The sequence below is a fragment of the Perissodus microlepis genome, chromosome 3, assembly GCF_051167445.1.
Source record: "Perissodus microlepis isolate ML-2025 ecotype Zambia chromosome 3, ASM5116744v1, whole genome shotgun sequence".
Taxonomy (NCBI): Eukaryota; Metazoa; Chordata; class Actinopteri; order Cichliformes; family Cichlidae; genus Perissodus; species Perissodus microlepis.
Window position 1 is genome coordinate 42839328 of NC_140463.1, and position 19044 is coordinate 42858371.

General features: G+C 39.3%; 1 protein-coding gene across 1 annotated transcript in view; it reads left to right on the plus strand.

Moving 5' to 3' along the window:
* Window positions 1-13014, plus strand: part of chrnb1 (cholinergic receptor, nicotinic, beta 1 (muscle)) — a 32031-nt gene extending 19017 nt beyond the window's left edge. Inside the window, exons 9-11 of the mRNA XM_084924542.1 lie at window positions 2933-3108; window positions 9187-9334; window positions 9848-13014. Coding sequence (XP_084780668.1) covers window positions 2933-3108; window positions 9187-9334; window positions 9848-9994 — 471 coding nt within the window. The 3' untranslated portion in view covers window positions 9995-13014. The remainder of the gene's footprint in view (window positions 1-2932; window positions 3109-9186; window positions 9335-9847) is intronic.
* The last annotated feature ends 6030 nt before the right edge of the window (window positions 13015-19044 follow it).

A 19044-nucleotide genomic window follows, 5' to 3' on the forward strand; every position in this document is an offset into this window, starting at 1 on the left:
TGATTTTGGCATAATGACTAGTTACTGTGCTCGTTACCACAATAATAACGTAGTTACTGTAACGCGTTACTTAATAACGCGTTAGTCCCAACACTGGACACAAAGCAGCTGGCTCTTCAGATTTCTGCTACGTATGCTTTTTGTTTAATCCCATTATTGTTGCACATTTAATATCACAGTTAATTACTGATGCACCTGGTGACACAGCTAACAGTGACACTCCAAATATGGTCATATCCTATTTCAGCATTTCAGCCCGTCTCTAGGTAGACATTAACTGTGCTGCTCTTTATTCCATCCCCATCTTGGTGGCTGAATTCAGTGTTTCGTTTTCTTTCTCCAGACAGTCACTACAGATGACTAGGACACCTCCTCCTTCTGTTCCATCACCAGGTGATGCTTTAGATGCTCTCGAGTGCAGAGCTTACGTCTCTCTGTGGTGTCTACCCGAGCACCACACACACTCAACAGCAATATTATCAGAGTTTTAGCAGCCATTGCTGAGGAATACGGTCTTTGTAGATGAAGTGCTGCTCTCCGAGGTGCTGTTTCCTCTCTTATTTTCACTGCTCATTGTCAGCCAAGCTGTGGGAAATCAGACAGATGTCACACAGTATCAGTAAGGAAGAAAGTTGAGAGACAATTGGGGATTTTCTGACATTTCTCTGCATGATCTATGATAATTACTAACAATATTTTGAATGTGTAATTGATAGTGCCATCGTATTATTTCTATGGAAAATGTTCATAAATGTCCCAGTCAGTCCGTCTGTGTTTCTTTCGGCATTTCTGACTTGAAATCTCACACATTCCACTTCCACTCTGGCCTGAACAAACTCCTGAGAGAAAGATTTTCCTATAAATGCTCCATTTTCTTCACCAACAACTCTGTCTGTGACCATCTACTCTTTACTGCTGCTGTGGGAGTGAACAAAAATAGTAAAGTTTATTAAATTAAATTTAAATTTTATTTAAATTACAAAAATTACATTAAGAAAGGACCCTCCATCATGTCTCAGAGCTCTCAGTCAAGTCTATCAGGCTCCAGTGAGTGACTCACTGATGTGCTGCCTCGGACTGAGAGCTAGGAAACATGGCAGAAACTGACGCATACTGGAAGTTGTATAAAGGCGTGGACGTTTGGTTGTAAATGAACTCAAAATCACTATTAAATTCGCTATTGAGTTTTTGCCAGTTTATGTTCCTCGCCAGGGGGCTATTATTGACATCCATCTGTCAATACTGGCGAGCCAGGAGTTCTTTCACAAAAAGAATATGAAAGCACTTCAAAGAGCAGATAGAGCAGCCATTTACAGCATTTATGATATTGATCAAGGCTAAAGTTCAACCCTGACGTGCTGTTTTATCATTGACTCCCTTAATATTGATATCAAAGGAGCTCCAAGTCCGACAGCTTCTGATGAAGACTCAACGCACTTAATTTTTATCATGTCCTATCAAACAGTTTTTTCTGTTTTAATTACACTCCCTTGTGCCCAGGACAGCCTGAATCCTTTACTGAAGTGCTCCACTGAAGCACACGGACTTATGTACTGTGTTCGAAGAAAACCTCGAAAGGAGACTTTGAAGAACTGGAAAGCATTACCCATTTAGTTTCTCCACCCACATCATTCAGCAGCAACTGCTTTCAAAGGTTATCTTACTGCAAAATTCAATATTTAGAACTATTTGTCATTCCTAATAGGCAAATACAGGGCAAGTGCACTCCAGCTGTCCCCTTAATCATGAAACAAGAATCCAAACAAATGGACTTTTAATGCCAGCAAAGATGATGGATCCATGAGGTGTGAGTGCCAACAAGCTATTGACTGAAAATATACAGCAAATAAACTTCTGTGGTCTTTTTTCAGTAAAAGAAATGCACATCTACACATTCATAAATGAAAGTGCTATGAAATGTTTTTTTTAACATCTCGAAACTGCTAAATTCTGAAGATGAGCATAGAGTTTGCTCAGACAGGCCACAAAGTAAAGCCTAGCAACAATTCCAGCAAATGAACCAATCTCAGAGCCAGTCCACAGCATCTGAAGGCTAGGCTGATCTTATATAGGGCGCACTATTTAATCTAGGGAGGGCAGGGATCACCAGATATGCCACAATATGATATTAACACAGTACTTCATTCATGATTCGGTATTAATGTGACTCTTGCAACATTTTGTGATTTGCTGTGTATTGAAATAACATATATTGCAAGTTATCAACTTTTTCTAGTCCAACTTGTGCCCTTAAATTTAAACTAATCAATCAGCCAATCAGATAAAAGTTATCTTACTTGAAAATGAGATTTTTAAGCATACCAACCAAAAACCTGCCAGAAATGTTGCATGTTAGCAATTGCATGCAGTCTTTTTCTGATAATACAGCAATTCACTGTGATAAATTGTAGAAAATCAAATACATATTAATGTCTACATAGTCAGAAATTCAAATTTAAGTAACTTTCCGCTCCATAGGAATAGGAAATCCCAGTATCACATTTGCAAGCTGCTTTGCCACCGCCTCCAACCCAGCTCCTGCTTCTACATTTATCACTTTATACTTTGCATGTATGTGTGGAAGAGCAGGAAAACCCTAGAACAGAGCCATGCTGACAAATATGGTAAATGGTAAATGGACTGATTCTTATATAGTGCTTTTCTACTCTCCCGGAATACTGAAAGCGCTGTATACAACATGCCTATATAAATGACTGCGCATGGAAACATGGTGTTTCGGCAACCCTGATGAAGGCCACAAGCCGAAAGCGTTGGTCTGCAAATAAAGCTGTTCCCTTGTGTTTTAAATGTTGCTGGAGTCTTCACCTCAACCTGAGGATCTCTCCACATGAAAACAGTCTTCTGGCCGAACTTTCTTTAATGGGAATTGTAAAAGTATCTCTGTTCTTCTTTGCCTTTACTCTCCACCTAGATCTTCATCCACATGCTCCCTCCTTACCTGGGAATGCTGCGGCCAAAGGTGGAGACCCCCCTGTCTCTGGAGACCCTACCCCGCCGGGAAAAAAAAGTCACTGCAATTAGCATAGCTTCTGATGAATACTTCATCCGGAAACCTGACTCTTCCATTTTATTTCCGAAACCCAACAGGTAAAGCCAGGCGTATACGTGCACATGCTTGCTCTCGTGGTTGTGAGTGTGCCTGGATTTGGTTTAGCCTGCATGTTTGAAGGAAAAGCAAATGAACCCAGAAACAGCATGTGTGAAGTGGAGCGGGTGAACAGTTGTTGATTCAGGCAAAACCCAGACAGGTGGATATGAAGAGATTCCATTCATCATTAGTAGGATGAGAAGCAATCGACTGCTCTTATCTCTGTTATGTCGTATGGGATTCTTGAAGTGAATCACATACAAGTTTAATTCCATTATACATATATGTCATTAGATGCGTTTTCCAAATATTACTTTAGAAACAATACTTGTGCAGTAAAATAAGATCAAATATATTAAGATTAAACAAATTTGATTTGATGTCATGTCGAAATGGATTCAAATATATATCACTTTAGTGTCTACACAACCTTGCACTCATAGAAGTTCAGGTTTCCTCCTTAGCGCTTACCACCTCAACTTGGGACAAATGAAAATTCTGTTATATTTTAGGTGCTTTTTTCACTTTGAATTAAATTCAACAGTGTTTAAAAGCACAGAGCCTCTTGAACAGACAAACACCATATTTAAAGATACCAAATGCTACCATAACAATAGCAGCAGCTGCAGCACAAGAAGTAATTCCTCTCCTCTTCTGTCACCTATACGTGCACACATTTATTACATTACTTTGTGCTGCATAATATATTCTCTCAGTGAGGCCAACGGAATCTATCCAATGTTTTTTGGCTCACAATAAGGAAAAAGAAGAAGAAGAAGAAGAAGAAGGAAGATCCCTGTTCATTAGATGTAAGGGCTTTTCTACACTACCTGAGAACATTTATTCAGAATATGAGAACCATCTCCACATTCTCAAATATTTAGAGTCATGTGAAAACGAAGGTACACCCCCTTTCAATTCTAAGGTTCTATATATCGGGACATAATTATAAATGGTTCTAGAAAGATTTAAATACAAGCTCAGATGACAAAAATACAACATATTACACAGTATCATTATTTATTTAACAAAATCAAAACCAAAATATGTGTAAAGGAAAGTTATGGATGCACTTTAGCCTGATGAGAGAATTGAAAAGACAACGTATATAAACACATGTGAAACGCCTGTATCGTCCCATAATCCAGACCTTCCCAAAGTGTGGGGCCCGCCCCCTAGGTGGGGCGCAGAGCCATGGCACGGAGGGCGCGGGATGAAAAGTGGGGAAAAAAAACAAAAGGCTTGGACACTGCTAGCATGGTGCGCCTACAGAAACGCAAAGCAGGAGATGAAGCATCGTTGAATATGTTTCCAAACCAACTTCATTCTAAGCCAAAGACTAGAAAATATGTTGAAGCATATCTTCCCTTTGGTTTCACCTGCACAAGTGCCAAGGTAGGTCTCCCTGACAGAATTGGTTTTCCCTTTGTCGGGAGCAGCGCTGGGCTGTTCAAATCACGGACAAACAGCATCCCACATTTATGATTTTTAGTTCACAAACACTTCTTGTAATGACTAACTACTCCTGACATTTTGGAGATATACATACTATACTATACTTTATACAGTAAAGTTACAGTGGGATACAAATAACATCAGGCTGATCCTGCCACGATTTGTTCCCCCGGTTCAAATCACGGACAAACAGTATCCCACAGCTGTTTATGTTTTTAAACCCATTTTGCACAGAGAGGCATTTTTTGAAAAATGTATTGATAGCAATGTTGAATATTATTACACAGGAAAAAAAAACAACTACATGTAAAATAATTACATCGTGACGCCTCTGCCTTTGTAAATAGAGGGACAGTAACTGCGTGTGTATGTTAGCGTGTAAAACCTGCAGATAGTCAGATTAACAGTATTTTGTCTCTATCTGCCATTCCACAATTCATCTCATGTAAACAATAACGGGGCGCACAGCGTGACGTGAAAAAAGGCACATACATTTGACGTTGCATGATGAACTCTCTATTCCTCGTCCACACGTAAACACAAAAAAGGAGTTTAAAAAAAATCTCCGTTTTCGGTGATTCGAAACGCTGTTTACGTGTGAAAAATACCCGTGTAGGTGTGGATGTAGCATAAAAGAGTTAGTAGTTTATTTTATTACTACCTGTAATTTATTGCAGATTACTTGTATTTGCTTAATTGTTTACTAAATGTTTGAGGTGTGACATAAACCGCAATGGAGCAAAATATGGGTGTGTGTGGTTGGAGGATGTGTGCGTGCGTGTGCGCGCGCGCGGGGGGGGCGCAGCAAAAAAAAGTTTGGGAACCACTGCCATAATCCAATACAAGGTTTAACTAACTAAAGCAAGAAAAGCTATTTTCAGGTTTCTCTATTCCCCACAGGGTCAGAAGTCTGCATACAGACTCAAATATATACATACACTCACTTAAATTGTTTAATAAATGGAGATGGAGGTTCCACATTGTCTTTTAACTTAACAAGGCTCGACTAAAATTTGCAGCTGTTCATTTGGACAAGCCGAGCCAGAAAGGTTTTATGGTCCAGGAGGCATGTTTAGAATAAAGGTGAGGATTTAAAGGTAACACTGTACCAGCTGTGAGGCATGGTGGTGGTAGCATCATGCTCTGGGGCTGGTTTGCTGCCAGTGTTACTAGTTGATTCCACATTAAATGTATTAATTAAGGCTCAAGTTCATATAGTAGGTTATGTCTGAAGCCCTGGTTTCCCCAGCCTCCATCTGTCATTGCTCTTAATAAACTTTTATCACATCACATCTGTTCCTTCTCCTCCTGCATCTCCATTTTTATCTACACTGAGAGATCCAGGCAGTTTGTGTGTGTTTGTATTTAAATGCACTTTACTTCATCCACTATACTTTATGTACTTTTGCTATGCCAAAATATTTTACTAAATGCACTAAAATATCTTCTTCGTCTCATATCGTCACATATTGTATCGATGCCCTTTCTGCTGAAGCTTAAACTGTCAAATCATCATTTATGGAGCTGTTGCAAAGAAGGAACAGATTGGCTGTTTAAGATCTCCTTCTGTGAGGTCTTTCTGACCTTTGTTTTATTTAGTGACAGATGTCTGAGCCTCAGTAATGACTACTGCCAAGGTCTTATCTTTATTTAAAGTACTCTGAGATGTTACAATATATATATATATATAGCTTTATAAACCCAAACACCTCCACTGAAACGCAGTTTGCAGGTTTACATCAAAAGTTCCACAGAGGGCTGCCGATGATGTTGAGTAAAGAGCTGGATACAGGCCAGTGTTGCCTCACAATTTGGCAACAAATTGAATTACAGTAACCCCAGTCTCGATCCTTTGTGCATGAAAATTTTTTGACCTTCCTTAAGTAGTTACATAGGGTGGGGACCTGTATGTCTTCCCAATCAGCCATACGACACTGTCAACTAACGTGCATTCCTGCTGCTCTCACAATACACCATGAAGTTTGCTTCACAGTGTGTAGCTGTCCCTCAATCTCTTCTCCTGGGAGAAATTAGATATGCCTAGAGGGAAAGAATCTTTGCTAAAACAATAATGACCCACCCAAATGGACTCTGACACATTAGAGTCACTGTCTAGGTGAATGAACAGTGAGGGGGGAGGGGCTCTGTTAGAGGAATTTGATGAGACAGCAGTATCTCTCGTGGGTCCACATGTACATTCGCGCGCCTCTCTTAATTGGGTTTAGTGCATGTCTTGGCACCAGACGCAGCCAGTTTTAGTTGAATTAGTCTCCTGAATACTCATTTACTTCTCGCTGATGAAGTGCTGCTTTGAGCCGTACAGGAGGGAAAAGGGAGGAGGGGGTTAAGAGGCCACACTGTGTCTCCCCCTCCCTTTTTCCTTTCTCTCTCAACCTGATAGGACTTCATCCTTCTTAGGTCACAGATTCTTCACCTGCCACACTCGCAGGATGAGCAGTGGTGGCAGCGCTGCGTTGCAAACCTCTAATTTCATGCAAAGAATACCAAGCAGCTGTCTCCTCTGTCCTGCCTGAGAGGTTACCACTTTTAACATTGTGCTACACTGCCCTCTGGTGGATACCTGCCTATCCTGTCAATCTTTTTGTTTTTTGTTTTTTTTTTTGCAATGTTTCTAAAGGAGGTGTTTAATATTTGAGGTGTTTCATAAGAAAAGTAGCTGCTCTGCAAAGAAGTGCTGCCTTTGTAGAGGTCATTGACGTCAGGTGAAAATCCATAAACTTTTAGGCTGGAACTTAAGCAATGCTACTTCTCAGAAAAGCACTTCAGCTGTGATGTGCTTGCATGCTGTATGACTTCGTAAGTTCATAGAAGTATAGGAGGTCTTAGTGTGTCTTTCTGCTGAAGGCAACAAGGACATAATTAATGTGCCATTGTTGAAGGACATGCTGCATGATTCCGTGCAAGAATTATTACCGAAAAATTATAGAATGAGTTATGTAATGTAAATTATCAACTGTGTGAAGCAAGACTATATCAGTGTTCAACAAGAAGTCAGAATTCCATCCTCGTGATGATAACAAGTTGAATTCATAAGAAACGGTCTGATCTCACGGAAGTTTGTGAAATAGCCACGAAAAAGTAAAATGTTTTTATGTTAATGACAATGAATTGTTAAGTTATGTTTTTTTTTTCATGGCATTGAGCACAAATTTGAAAGTAATGCATTCCAGGAGCGCACATTTTTGGGGGTAGAAAAAGAAGGAAAGTGTAAGACTTTGTGTTGCTAGTGCGAGAGTGTGCCGACTAACTTAGAAACACGGTCTTTCTCTTGCTTTTAAATCCAGACACATGAGAGCGGACTGATGGAAATAATGCCACAATGCCCATTTTAGTACAATTAACATTTTTGATACTAGACTGACATACTTGCTGTGGTTTGACCAGATGTTAAAGCTGGCTAACATTTATAATTATAGTGGTAGTAGTAACAGGGGATTCACACGTGTACGTTACTTCTTGGCTGGATGGCAGGAGCTCTTGATTTTTAGTTGAATACATTTACTACCAGATTGTCATAGCAACCGTAACTCATCAATGACAAGGCAGGCTTCAGTTAGCAGTTAGCATGATCTAATCTAACTATATATTACAAATTTTCGTCATATTTAACGACTTGTTTGATCATGTTGTTATGGTGCTGATGACGAATTAACTTCTAATAACAGGCTTGTCTGAGGTTATTGGTGAGAGTCATAAAATTTCATGCATTATTTATTCAAAACAATTTTAAATACCCTTTAACAATAAATTACTCACATCCTAAATACATGTATTTAAATATGTAAACTACATATGTATTAATTTGTATAAATATAAAATAGTCAGTGTTTTGTAATTGTAAACAATTGTAAAAAAGCATTTTGGATATTTTGTTTTAACTAGTCTGAAAGCAGACATGATAATAATAAAATAAAATAAAATAATAATTGCAAATTATAAAGTTCAATAATAGTGCCTTCGAAGATTGTCTTTTTGCGATGTAACTAACTGACGTAACACATTTTTTACTTTCTATATTTTGAAAATAATGAAATGAAAAATAACTTAACCTCTAAAGTTAGAACTGTCACGTTAATACAGTATTTATAACTGACAGCAGAGTCACACAGGTACACACAACACTTTTCTACTAGCTTCTCCCAATAACTCCTGGCACCCAATAGCAGCTGACAGTTGGTAACTAAGGGCAACAACTAAACACAGAAACATGCACGCACACACACACACACACACACACGCGCACACACACACAGAGCAACTTTGTCAGCATGTGAAGGGCAGCGCCTTGTACAAACTCGCAGAGGGGGACCCGGGGAGCTCCTCTGACCTTCTCATTATTCCTCTGTGGTTGACAGTAGAGTGCAAAGGAGACGCGCAGCCCAGCTCATAAAAGCTGAGCTATTTTACAGCTTTTAATTAGCGTGGGCTGACACCTGCTCACACATCGCTACATTCTGCACGCTCGTGTGCATTTGTTGTCTTTGGGTGTTGACACTCTGTCTTTTTCCTGAATCCGTCCAGACATATATATTTACCATCACAATATTTTGTTTATTATTGATACTTTTCTGTAACATTATTACAATTGTGCTGTCATGAAGGTACCAGCCGGATGGCATATGCACAGACCTGAGGAAGTTCATTGATGGCCCCAGTAGCTACCTTGCACTACCTGATGAGCTCAAGTCAGCCATAGAGGCCATCACATACATAGCCGAGGCTCTGCAGGCTGAAAAAGACTATGAAGCGGTAAGTTTGAATGTTTGAGCACGTTTAACCTTCTAAGATCCACAAGGTCACATCTGGAGTGAAGGGCAGGGTTTGATCATTTCGAGCATTCAACAGATAAAGCTTAATCACTGAATATCTAAGTTGTCTTTAGTGATGACCCCTAACCCTAAACCCTAAACATAAACCAAACAAAAGTATTTTTGTAATGCATATCACTTAGAATGACAGTTTTCTTTTTCCCCTAATTGTCAAAATTTGAGATGACATTTTTGAGGAGCACAAACACATTATCACAGGGTTAGGGTTAGAGCTATCATTTACTTAAACCTTAGACCATTAATATGTTTATTGTCCTTCCATTTTTTCTTCCTCTCTACTGTTTATCTGAACAACATGGTTTTATTTCTGACGTTTGTACTGTTGTCTTTTTGTCTCTTGTGTCTGTCTGTCTTTTGCCATTTTCCCACTATTTTCCTTTCCTTACCCGTTCTTTCTCTTTTTAATCTCTTGTCTTTCACTGGCCTCTTTTAGCTGAAAGAAGATTGGCAATACGTGGCAATGGTTGTGGACCGGATGTTCCTGTGGATTTTCGTCGTTTTCACCACTGTGGGCACGCTGGCCATCTTTGCCGATGCTAGCTTCAACCATACCCCTACGGACCCCTTCAAACCCTTCTGAAGCACAGGGGTGTCTGATTTTCATGAACCACGTTGCTGGAAGTTGCGAATCCCTTGCTGTGCATGTAGAGGAAGACAATTGTAACTGTTAACTGTTACTTAAAATAAGTACAGTTTCCAATGCATTGCCTCATCACAAAACACACAATGCATATGTCCCAGTCTTTTTAAATTATAGCTGTACTAGTACTTAAAGGGCCAGTAACTGACAAACCATATGGATTTTATGGTGTTCTTTTTAGATTTGTAGAATTTTAAACTTTTACTGTGTTTGTTACATTTGGGAGAAAAGCTTTCAAAACCCCAAATTCATATAGCGTACTTTGCAAGCCTACGATTAGGGTTATAAGTTAGGACTAAATAAGGTCTATGGTCTAGATAACCCCAACCCTAGCTCCATTCATAGGCAATTACAATACAATACATTTTTTGTGTTTATATAATTGCTTTCCAAGTTTTCTCATTATAGAAACAAAGACAATAATCTGACACACAGAAATCAAAAACAGCTGAAAAAAACCCCCAAACAGTTTTGGCTTCAACCAAAATAAATGGTTAGGTTTCCACTGTAAGGACTTGGATACCAGAAAGTTAACAGGGTTACACTCTGTTGCAGACATGGACACACCCATCATCCTATGGTGAAATTTAGTTAATTTGGACTTTAGCAGACTCAAAGACGCGACTATAAAGGGGCGATAATTTTCATCGATGCTGACTCTACCTGACTCAACCAGAATTTGTAAAAGAAAACAAAGAAAAATAACAATTCTGATGTACATCACATGAAAAACTACTTACATTTCACAAGTCTCCAAAATATTTAGTCAGGGTAGGTTTACCTCAGAAGATTAATCTAGCCCAAACCCTTCTCCTAATTCCAGATGTGTTGCCAGTGACAGTTTGTATGTTAAAATTTTAAAATAATTAAAATAACAAAAAATAATAAATGCATTGATGAAATTGCATGAAATGTAACTACTAAGCCCATGTTAGCATACCTTACATTCGTATAAATGCTACAATATAAACTACCAGCGTGGGATTTTTTTATTTTGTTATTAGCTGTAGTAGGGTTTGAAGTGTGGCTCCAGGACTGGGTGTTCATATGTGGTGTTAACACATAAACACCAAGACAAACCAGGCCCTATAATAAGCGTGCTGCAAGCCTATGTCAGAATGTGCTGGAGAGTGGCACATGCTTTGCGGTATATTTCTGCAGACACAGTAATCCTCTGTATTTCAGGCATTGGTGTATGTAATGGAGCAGCACACCAACTCCATTCATCTGCTGCACGAACAGCCAATGGAATTCCCAATAATAGAGAAGACCCGTGCCTCTCGGTGCCTCGTTTTGTCTGGACACACGCATGCTGCATGTCCCTTTTACCACACCTGTCCTCTTGGTCTTGTGCTTTCATTTTGCTTTTGTCTTTTAAATAGGGATCTGAGGGGAGAATATCAAAGGCTCCATCTGTTCTCAGAATGCTATCACCTGCCCACCCTGCTATTAATATCCCCACATGTTGGCACTGGTCACCGGACACTACTGCATGGGCTTCCCTGTTATTTCTCTGTGTAAATACACTCTCTCACTGAGATCTATTAGCGCAAGTATTTGGGGGCTGAAATTCTGCCAGTCCACGGCAGCCCACCTTGGCGACAGTACTGATAGCCCCTCAGTATTATAGACCACCATATGTGACGTTCTCGCTACACTAGTGGTTGAATTGCACTTGTTCCCTTTCCCGTCTAACACGTAACCTTCTATGAAAGAGTAGCTTTGAGAAGCCAGGCTGCACAAAAACAAACACAGAGGTCATTCTGAATGATGTATTCACGCTGAGAATGGCAGCTCACAGGAGGTCAAGTCAGAGGCATTTTCCCCTCACTTAAGTCTCAATCTGCTGTTGATTTATAGTTTTATGTTTTCACACTGGAAAGGCTCACCAGCATGAGGGAGAGAGGATGGAATGACCCAACCGAGAGGAGAGAAATTTAAAGGCAGAGACAGAGAGTAGGGGATGGAGGAAAGATGAACTTTATGAGGCTTGAAATATAGACATCAGCTTCATAAAAAGCAACACGAAGGATCAGAGATAGAGCAGAATCTGGAGTTCACTCGGGGGCCTTTGCTTCATCGATCATTACGCTTGTAGTCCTCGCAGCCCTCTATGGCAAAAAACATCCATCTCCATTTTTATACTTTCATCCACATCTTTTCTTGCCTCGAGCTCACATCAAACTCAGAATCAGCAATGCTGAGGTGCTTTTTACTAAGACCTCTCCATCAGCATTGGCATCACCTCCCTGCTCCTGCCAAGAAGTTTGGTAATTCTAGATTTCATCACGCCACAGTATCTGTGAAGCAGAGCCTTTAATTTTCAGCTCCTTAAATCACAGTGTGACTAAAGCCATAGTTTTTATGGGAATTTGTACCTAAAGAACAGACAAACCCCATCACTTGTGCTGTTTAGAAAGATTCTCAAAAGAAGTTTATTTCATAATTTAATCAATTTAGGTTTCTTTTACCAGAACATCAACATTGTTTTAAACAGTAAAAAAAATTATATTTCACTATTTCTATGAACATAAATAAGCATAGCATTAACTGATGGAGGTCACAAAGTCAAACCCAGTCTACAATCCCTGCAGATCAGCTGATACTGTTCTATGCACCCAACTTTGCAAATCTCATATATTGTAGGGATTAAACTTTAGCCTGTCTATGGTTGCTGTGCCACTGCAAGCTGCTTTGCAGCCCCCCTCCACTCCTGCTCTTCCTCTTCATGTTGTAGCTGACTTAATCAGTGTCAAATCTGTGAATGCCTGCTTTTGTCTGTATCTCTGTGCCACTTCCTTCCTTCTGTGTGGAGATGACCTTTCTAAATGTTGAAGGGTTTGTATGCCATGTCACAAAAGCTGATGCACATGGAAATAACAATCGTCTTTGACAGGCACGGTCTTGAAATATTGTTTTGGTTTAAAATCATTTTTTATTTTTAAATTCTGTTGATTGCATAATCGATTTTGCTACTTTTGATTTGTAGAAAAATCAGACAATAAATTCAGTGTTTGTGGTTGTTCGTCACTGTCTCTCTCTTTATATTCAGGATTACTCAAAAAATGGTGGATCTGCATAAAAGATGGGCTTGGAAGGATTCTATATCAATGCAAGGACACAGAGACAATATTAAGCTGAAATTAAAAACACTGACCAAATGATCAGGATCCTTCTGGATCCTGGGGCTCAGTTCCTGCATGATATGGATGAAGTTTTGAGTCTTGGTGGATATAAACTGCTCTTATTGGTGTCAGACCACTAGGGGGCAGCAGCTGGGAAGTCCACACATACTGCCTTTAAATCACTGCATTTTTTCCCCCAGGATACTTTTGCACACCTGTTTAAAGGACATAAAATAAAACTTTGATGACAAGCTATTCCTGTAAAACTAATGAGCTTAATATTTTTTTATTGTCAACCTTTTCAGTAAAACTTAATATTTGAAAATCAATTTAACTCAGGGATATAATGGCCAGATGATACCACACACAGCACAGTGCAATGGGTATGACTGCAACAACCCCTAAGGAGGGAGGCTAAAAATGAATATTTAAAGCCTTGAAGGAGGTAGAGAAGATTTGATTTACCAGGGAAGATGAATAGCTGAAGGGATCAAGCAGGCATTAAAAGTTAAGAGAGCCAGAGAAGCCACCTACAGCACGACCCACGTCAGCTTTACAGCACCACCAATCATCCTTCGCCTACCGACAACCCCCCAATCAACTTCCCAAAAATATCTCCATTGTCATAACCCACAGCACATAGCCATACCACCCCCTCCACTTCCTCTTACTCCCACACACAATCCCCGCAGTGCTAACCTCAGATTGGTGAGCACCAACAGGTGCCTGCCCCTCAGAGTTCCTAGTACAAGCGCACCCCCCCAGCACATCCATCCAATCAGGTCATGGTTTCACCCAGAGAGTCATGGCCACAAAACAGACGAAAGGACAGGAGACAGGGTCGTTAGCTGAAGAGCGCGTGCTGTTTGGGGTGTTAACTAGCTGTAACCCAGCTGGAGCAGCGCACTGATTTTCCTGAGTTTTTAGGGGGTGACCATTCATCTTGTATCCAGGTGAAGGTGGGACGTGACTGGCTGTGGCCGCTAGAAGAGCCTTTGGTTGGCTAACAAAGAGTCCAGAAGATGACATGATTGCCATTATTGGACAAATGAAGATGTACCTGAGCACTAGCACGAGGATGAATACCTTTCTCTTCGTGTGTGGCTGCTTTTGCCTTACTTTCACTGGTAAGGACGTTTTTAGGAATGCCAGTGTGTGCCATTAGTTTTCATGGTTTGAGGATGTTTAAAAATAGATTTTAAGATGAATCATGCTAAGCTGATTAAATGTCGCATAATCTGGCCACATAAGTCTGGCTAATGAGCATCCCTGGAACTAATAGCAGCATGATTACTAATAAGTATTTTCAGAAGAGAGACGTGATGTTTCTCTTCCATCTAAATCAAAACCTACATAGTGAAATGCTCATTATACTAAAAAAAATGAAGGAACAACATAAAAAAATGGAAAACTGCCTTTAACTTTTAACTAAAAACAAACAGCCATGGTTGCTGGTGACCTGCAGTGCAGTGTTCCTATTCGTCTATGTGTCCTAACTGCTACCTATTTCCTGGTGGGATCGAAGGGAATCTGTTTTCATGTGGAGGAATCGAGGCATAATTTGAATCAGACAGCTCCAGTCAGATCAGATAACACACAAGTATCTCACATCCACAACTTCACCCTGTCACTCCAGTTAAATTGCTATTGATTCCATCTCCTGTTTTTTTTCTTGATGTTCTTTTTTTAATTCCCCCATTTTTGAGTAGGAAAGGCTAGGCGTTAAAATCATGATTAAAATTGATTTAACCAGGTTCAGCTCAAGGTCAAGTTTCATTTATATAGTGCCAATTCACAGCAGCAGTTCCCTCAAGGCGCTTCCTATAGTAAGGTAAAGACCCTACAATAACCTTGACCTCCTGACACCATAATGTGAGTGAAAAGCAAAAGAAATAAATGAATGGCAAAAAAAAAAAAAGCTGCACATGTGAATTCCACCATGATTGTGGCCATTTCTTGACTTTTGTCATACAGCCAGTGAGAATTTACAGGCATGTTTCACCAGCGATAAAACTGCAGTCCCAGGGGAACAAAGCCTGTATTTTATGTCCTTCCACAGATGTTGACCACTTGAAAACAAGAGTGGCCTCCTACTTCTCCTCTGGAACATATAATGAATCACATTAACACATCATTGTTCGTTAATCAGAATCTAATTTTGTCCCCGATGGAGCTGGTATCTCAGCCATCCCTTTGATCCTATTCCCTTACTACATATCAATTACATTAACTCAGTCACCTTTGCTACCCATCGTACACCACCAGCACTGCCTCTCCTGCGTGTCCCGTCTGTCCTCTGTCTTTGCCACATGCTGTTTAATCGCATATTCGGAAAGAAGGAGTCCCTAATGCTGAGCTTTCTGTGATACATGACTTCTAAGACATTGTCTTTTTAAAATATTATAACTTGACAGAGATTAAATGACAATAATAATAATAATATCTAAGCACAATTCAACTGATGCAGTTAATTTACAGTACTGCGCAAAAGACTTGAGCCGCCCCTAATTTCTTTATATTTTTGCTTTCAAGAACCAAACCTTCTCATAACTTTTTAAAAAGTGGTCTTAACTAAAAGCTCTCAGGGTATTCTGAGTCCTATGAAAACTTTATTTTTTACATATCTTCTCCTTTCTAGTGGAAAGTTTAACATGGCTTTATCTGTGTTTATTTTGGTTTGGTTTGTTTTTTCCCTCAGAACAATTCTTTTGGCATTTAAGAAACTGATGTTGATTAACATTTCTTCATTTTTATCATAATTGTCTCCTCATGGACACAAACTAAGAACAAAACAGCTTTGGGTTGAGCGAACTCTCTTTTATGTGTGTTAATCTGACACATGCATTCATGTCTTGGTTTGAGCTCCAGCATAGGCTGATTCCCAGTTTTCAAATATCCTTTCTTTTCAACAGATGTTGGATACAGTATAACAGTAAAACAGTAAATAAATTAAGTTGATTACAAATTTTAATTTATGCCTCGGTTCATTAAGTATACAGTATTTGTAAAACTTGTGTAATGTGTTTGTATAATGACATTATAGATTTCATTACTAATTTAGGTGCCTGGGCACAAGTATACAAGTACACATCATGACATGCATATACAAATCAAGATCCTACATCTTCAGCTTAGAATTGCGTTGACAGTTTTAGACACTTTCTGCAAACTTTACCTGGAGATCCATGACGGCATTGAAATGTTTGAACAAATCAATGTATTTCTTTTAGTTAGTTAGTTTTAAGCCGTGCCATAGCTGTTCTGTCCTACACATTATTGAAAAGAACAACACAAGTAGAAGGATGGATTTCCTAAAAAGCATAGTTAAAAATATGATTGTCATGGTCCTGGGCCTCTGACCCAGCGTTTGTGCTGCCTACCTGTGGAGTCTATCATGTCTTGTTATGTATTTTCAGTTCTGTCCCTCGTTCTCTTGCCGTCACTCTGTGTCTCCATGTCTTGTCTTGTTCCCTCGTTCCCCAGTTCCCTGTAGTTAGTCATTCTGAATCTCAGTGTGTGTTTCTCATGCTTCCTGTTTTATTTTGACAGTGTGCTTCATCCTCATGAACTAAAACTGATGGTTCATGGTTTGCTTCACTCGCCTGTTAGATTATTATCCAGCTGTGTTTCCCAGGTGCTTCCACTCTGCCTTGATTCCCTGTGTTTATCCTGTCTGCATTTCCTTGTGTGTTTTGTCGTGCTCTCCCTCATTCCCTGGCTGTGTGTTCTGCCTGTGTGTTAGTTTGACTCCTAGCATATTCCCAGTTTAAGTTTGTATTCTGTAATTCCAGCAATAAAGTTGTGTTTTGGGGCCTATCCTGCCTTATCTCACACTGCTGTTATGTCTTTTGCCCCTTTATAATCATAAACTTTAGATCTATCACTTTTATTTGCTCATGTAAATCGACCATATCTCACAAATGCAGTATTCATATTCAGAATAATTGTAAATTCTAACTAATAATAATAAGTAGCCTGCTGATACGTGTTTGAGTATGAACAACATAACAGAGCAGCGGTCTGTCCACAATATAGATTAGATGATATTTTTAGCGTAGCTATCTCAGTGGGAACTGAACCTCAAACCACTGCAGGTCTGACTCAGTGATTCCTGAAGAGCAAACATGCTGTGGTTTGGTGTCAGTGACTCAAATCCACAAATCAACATGTGACTTGCTTGTGTTGAACTTTATCTCACTCACATACACTAAGACTTGTTCAAGCCTTTTTTTAGTCAATTAAACCTTACTTCTATAGCACCTTTGAACATGCCAAAAGTATGCAAGTGACTGACAATCTAACAAAAGGAAAACGTTTAAGTGGTAATAGATCTAAGGTCAATGTTTTAATTTCATTTGTAATAAAACAGGCTATACAACATTTACATGCATTTATAGACATTATACTAATTCCCAGCTCTGCTGTTTTGTAAGATTCACAGTTGAAACTAGTGGATGAGAGACAGAGCTGTTGGCTCACAGAGATCACTTAAACACACACTGACAACATTATTTGAGACTTGTCCAGGTTTGATATGAGGATCTATCACTGTAGTTATAACTTTAGATAGATAACTTTAGAACGTAGATGAAAAAGTCCGGTCATCTTCTTCTAATGTAAAGTAAAGAGCTCAGATTTCTGCATCTTCTGCTTGCTAATACTAGAGTAAAACACAAACCTGGAAGACGCAAAAACATGGATGAGGCATTTCTAATTTTCTACAACTATGTAACTGTAGTAACCTGCACAGTTACTACAGTTACATAGTTAAATATGAAACAACAGGCCTGATGATGGACTCTTTAAGGGCATTGGTGAGATAATTGCCATCTATGCCACTGCAGAGTTTTTATTTGTGACTCCAGTGCCATTTCTTTTTTTGTGATTTCATGTATAAAATGTAAAATTTCACATTAAAAGATCTATTTGTTTTATAAGATCTCTAAGGCCTGGCTGTCCCTGCAGTTATTTTACCTTCATCACTTCTTCCTTTCACCAGATTTTCATCCTTCCTTTTTCTTTGTTGCGTTTTTGTTCTTAATATCACTGCTGTTCCTTTTACAGATGTTTTTTTTTTTTTATGTGTCTGCATTTATGCCTTCATGCAGGAGCCTCTGAAACAGAGAGAAGGCTTCATCAGAAGCTATTTGAAAACTACAACATGAAAGTGAGACCAGCTCGTTACTGGGAGGATAAGGTGACGGTGCGGGTGGGGATGACCCTCTCTCAGCTTGTCAGCTTGGTAAATGAACAACGTAAACAATGCGCAAATATGCCCTCAGACATGCAAACAAAATATTCTACATCCTACCAGTTAAGGATTCCGGATAGGGCTGGCTTTATATGTACCAGTTTAAAATGAATTTTTAGCTATTTCAAAATCCAAAAATATTACAGCACAATAAATGAAATGCCAAATCCCTTTCTCAATCTGCAACAAGACTATCCAAACTTACTTGGCCCTACGTGATCTCTCAAATGAAGAAATCACTTAAATGGAAACTGACAAAGTGAAGTAAGCTAAAAGATCTCAAACAGCAGCATAACATGCCAGGATCTAATGAAACCATTGACATACAAAGTCGTTGACATCAAAGCCATTTCTAACTGGATGGCCTAACAAAATTACTCCAAGACCATACTGACAACTCATCAAAGAGATCACAAAAGAACCCAGAACAGTATCTAAAGACCTGCAGGCCTTACTTGTCATAGTTAAGTTCAGTGTTCATGTTTCAACAATAGGAAAGTGAATGAGCAAAAATGGCATCCAGGGAGAGTTCTGAGGCGACAACCACTGCTGACCAAAAACAACAACAACAACACCACAGGCTCATCTCACTTTGTCCTTTAAACATATTTATG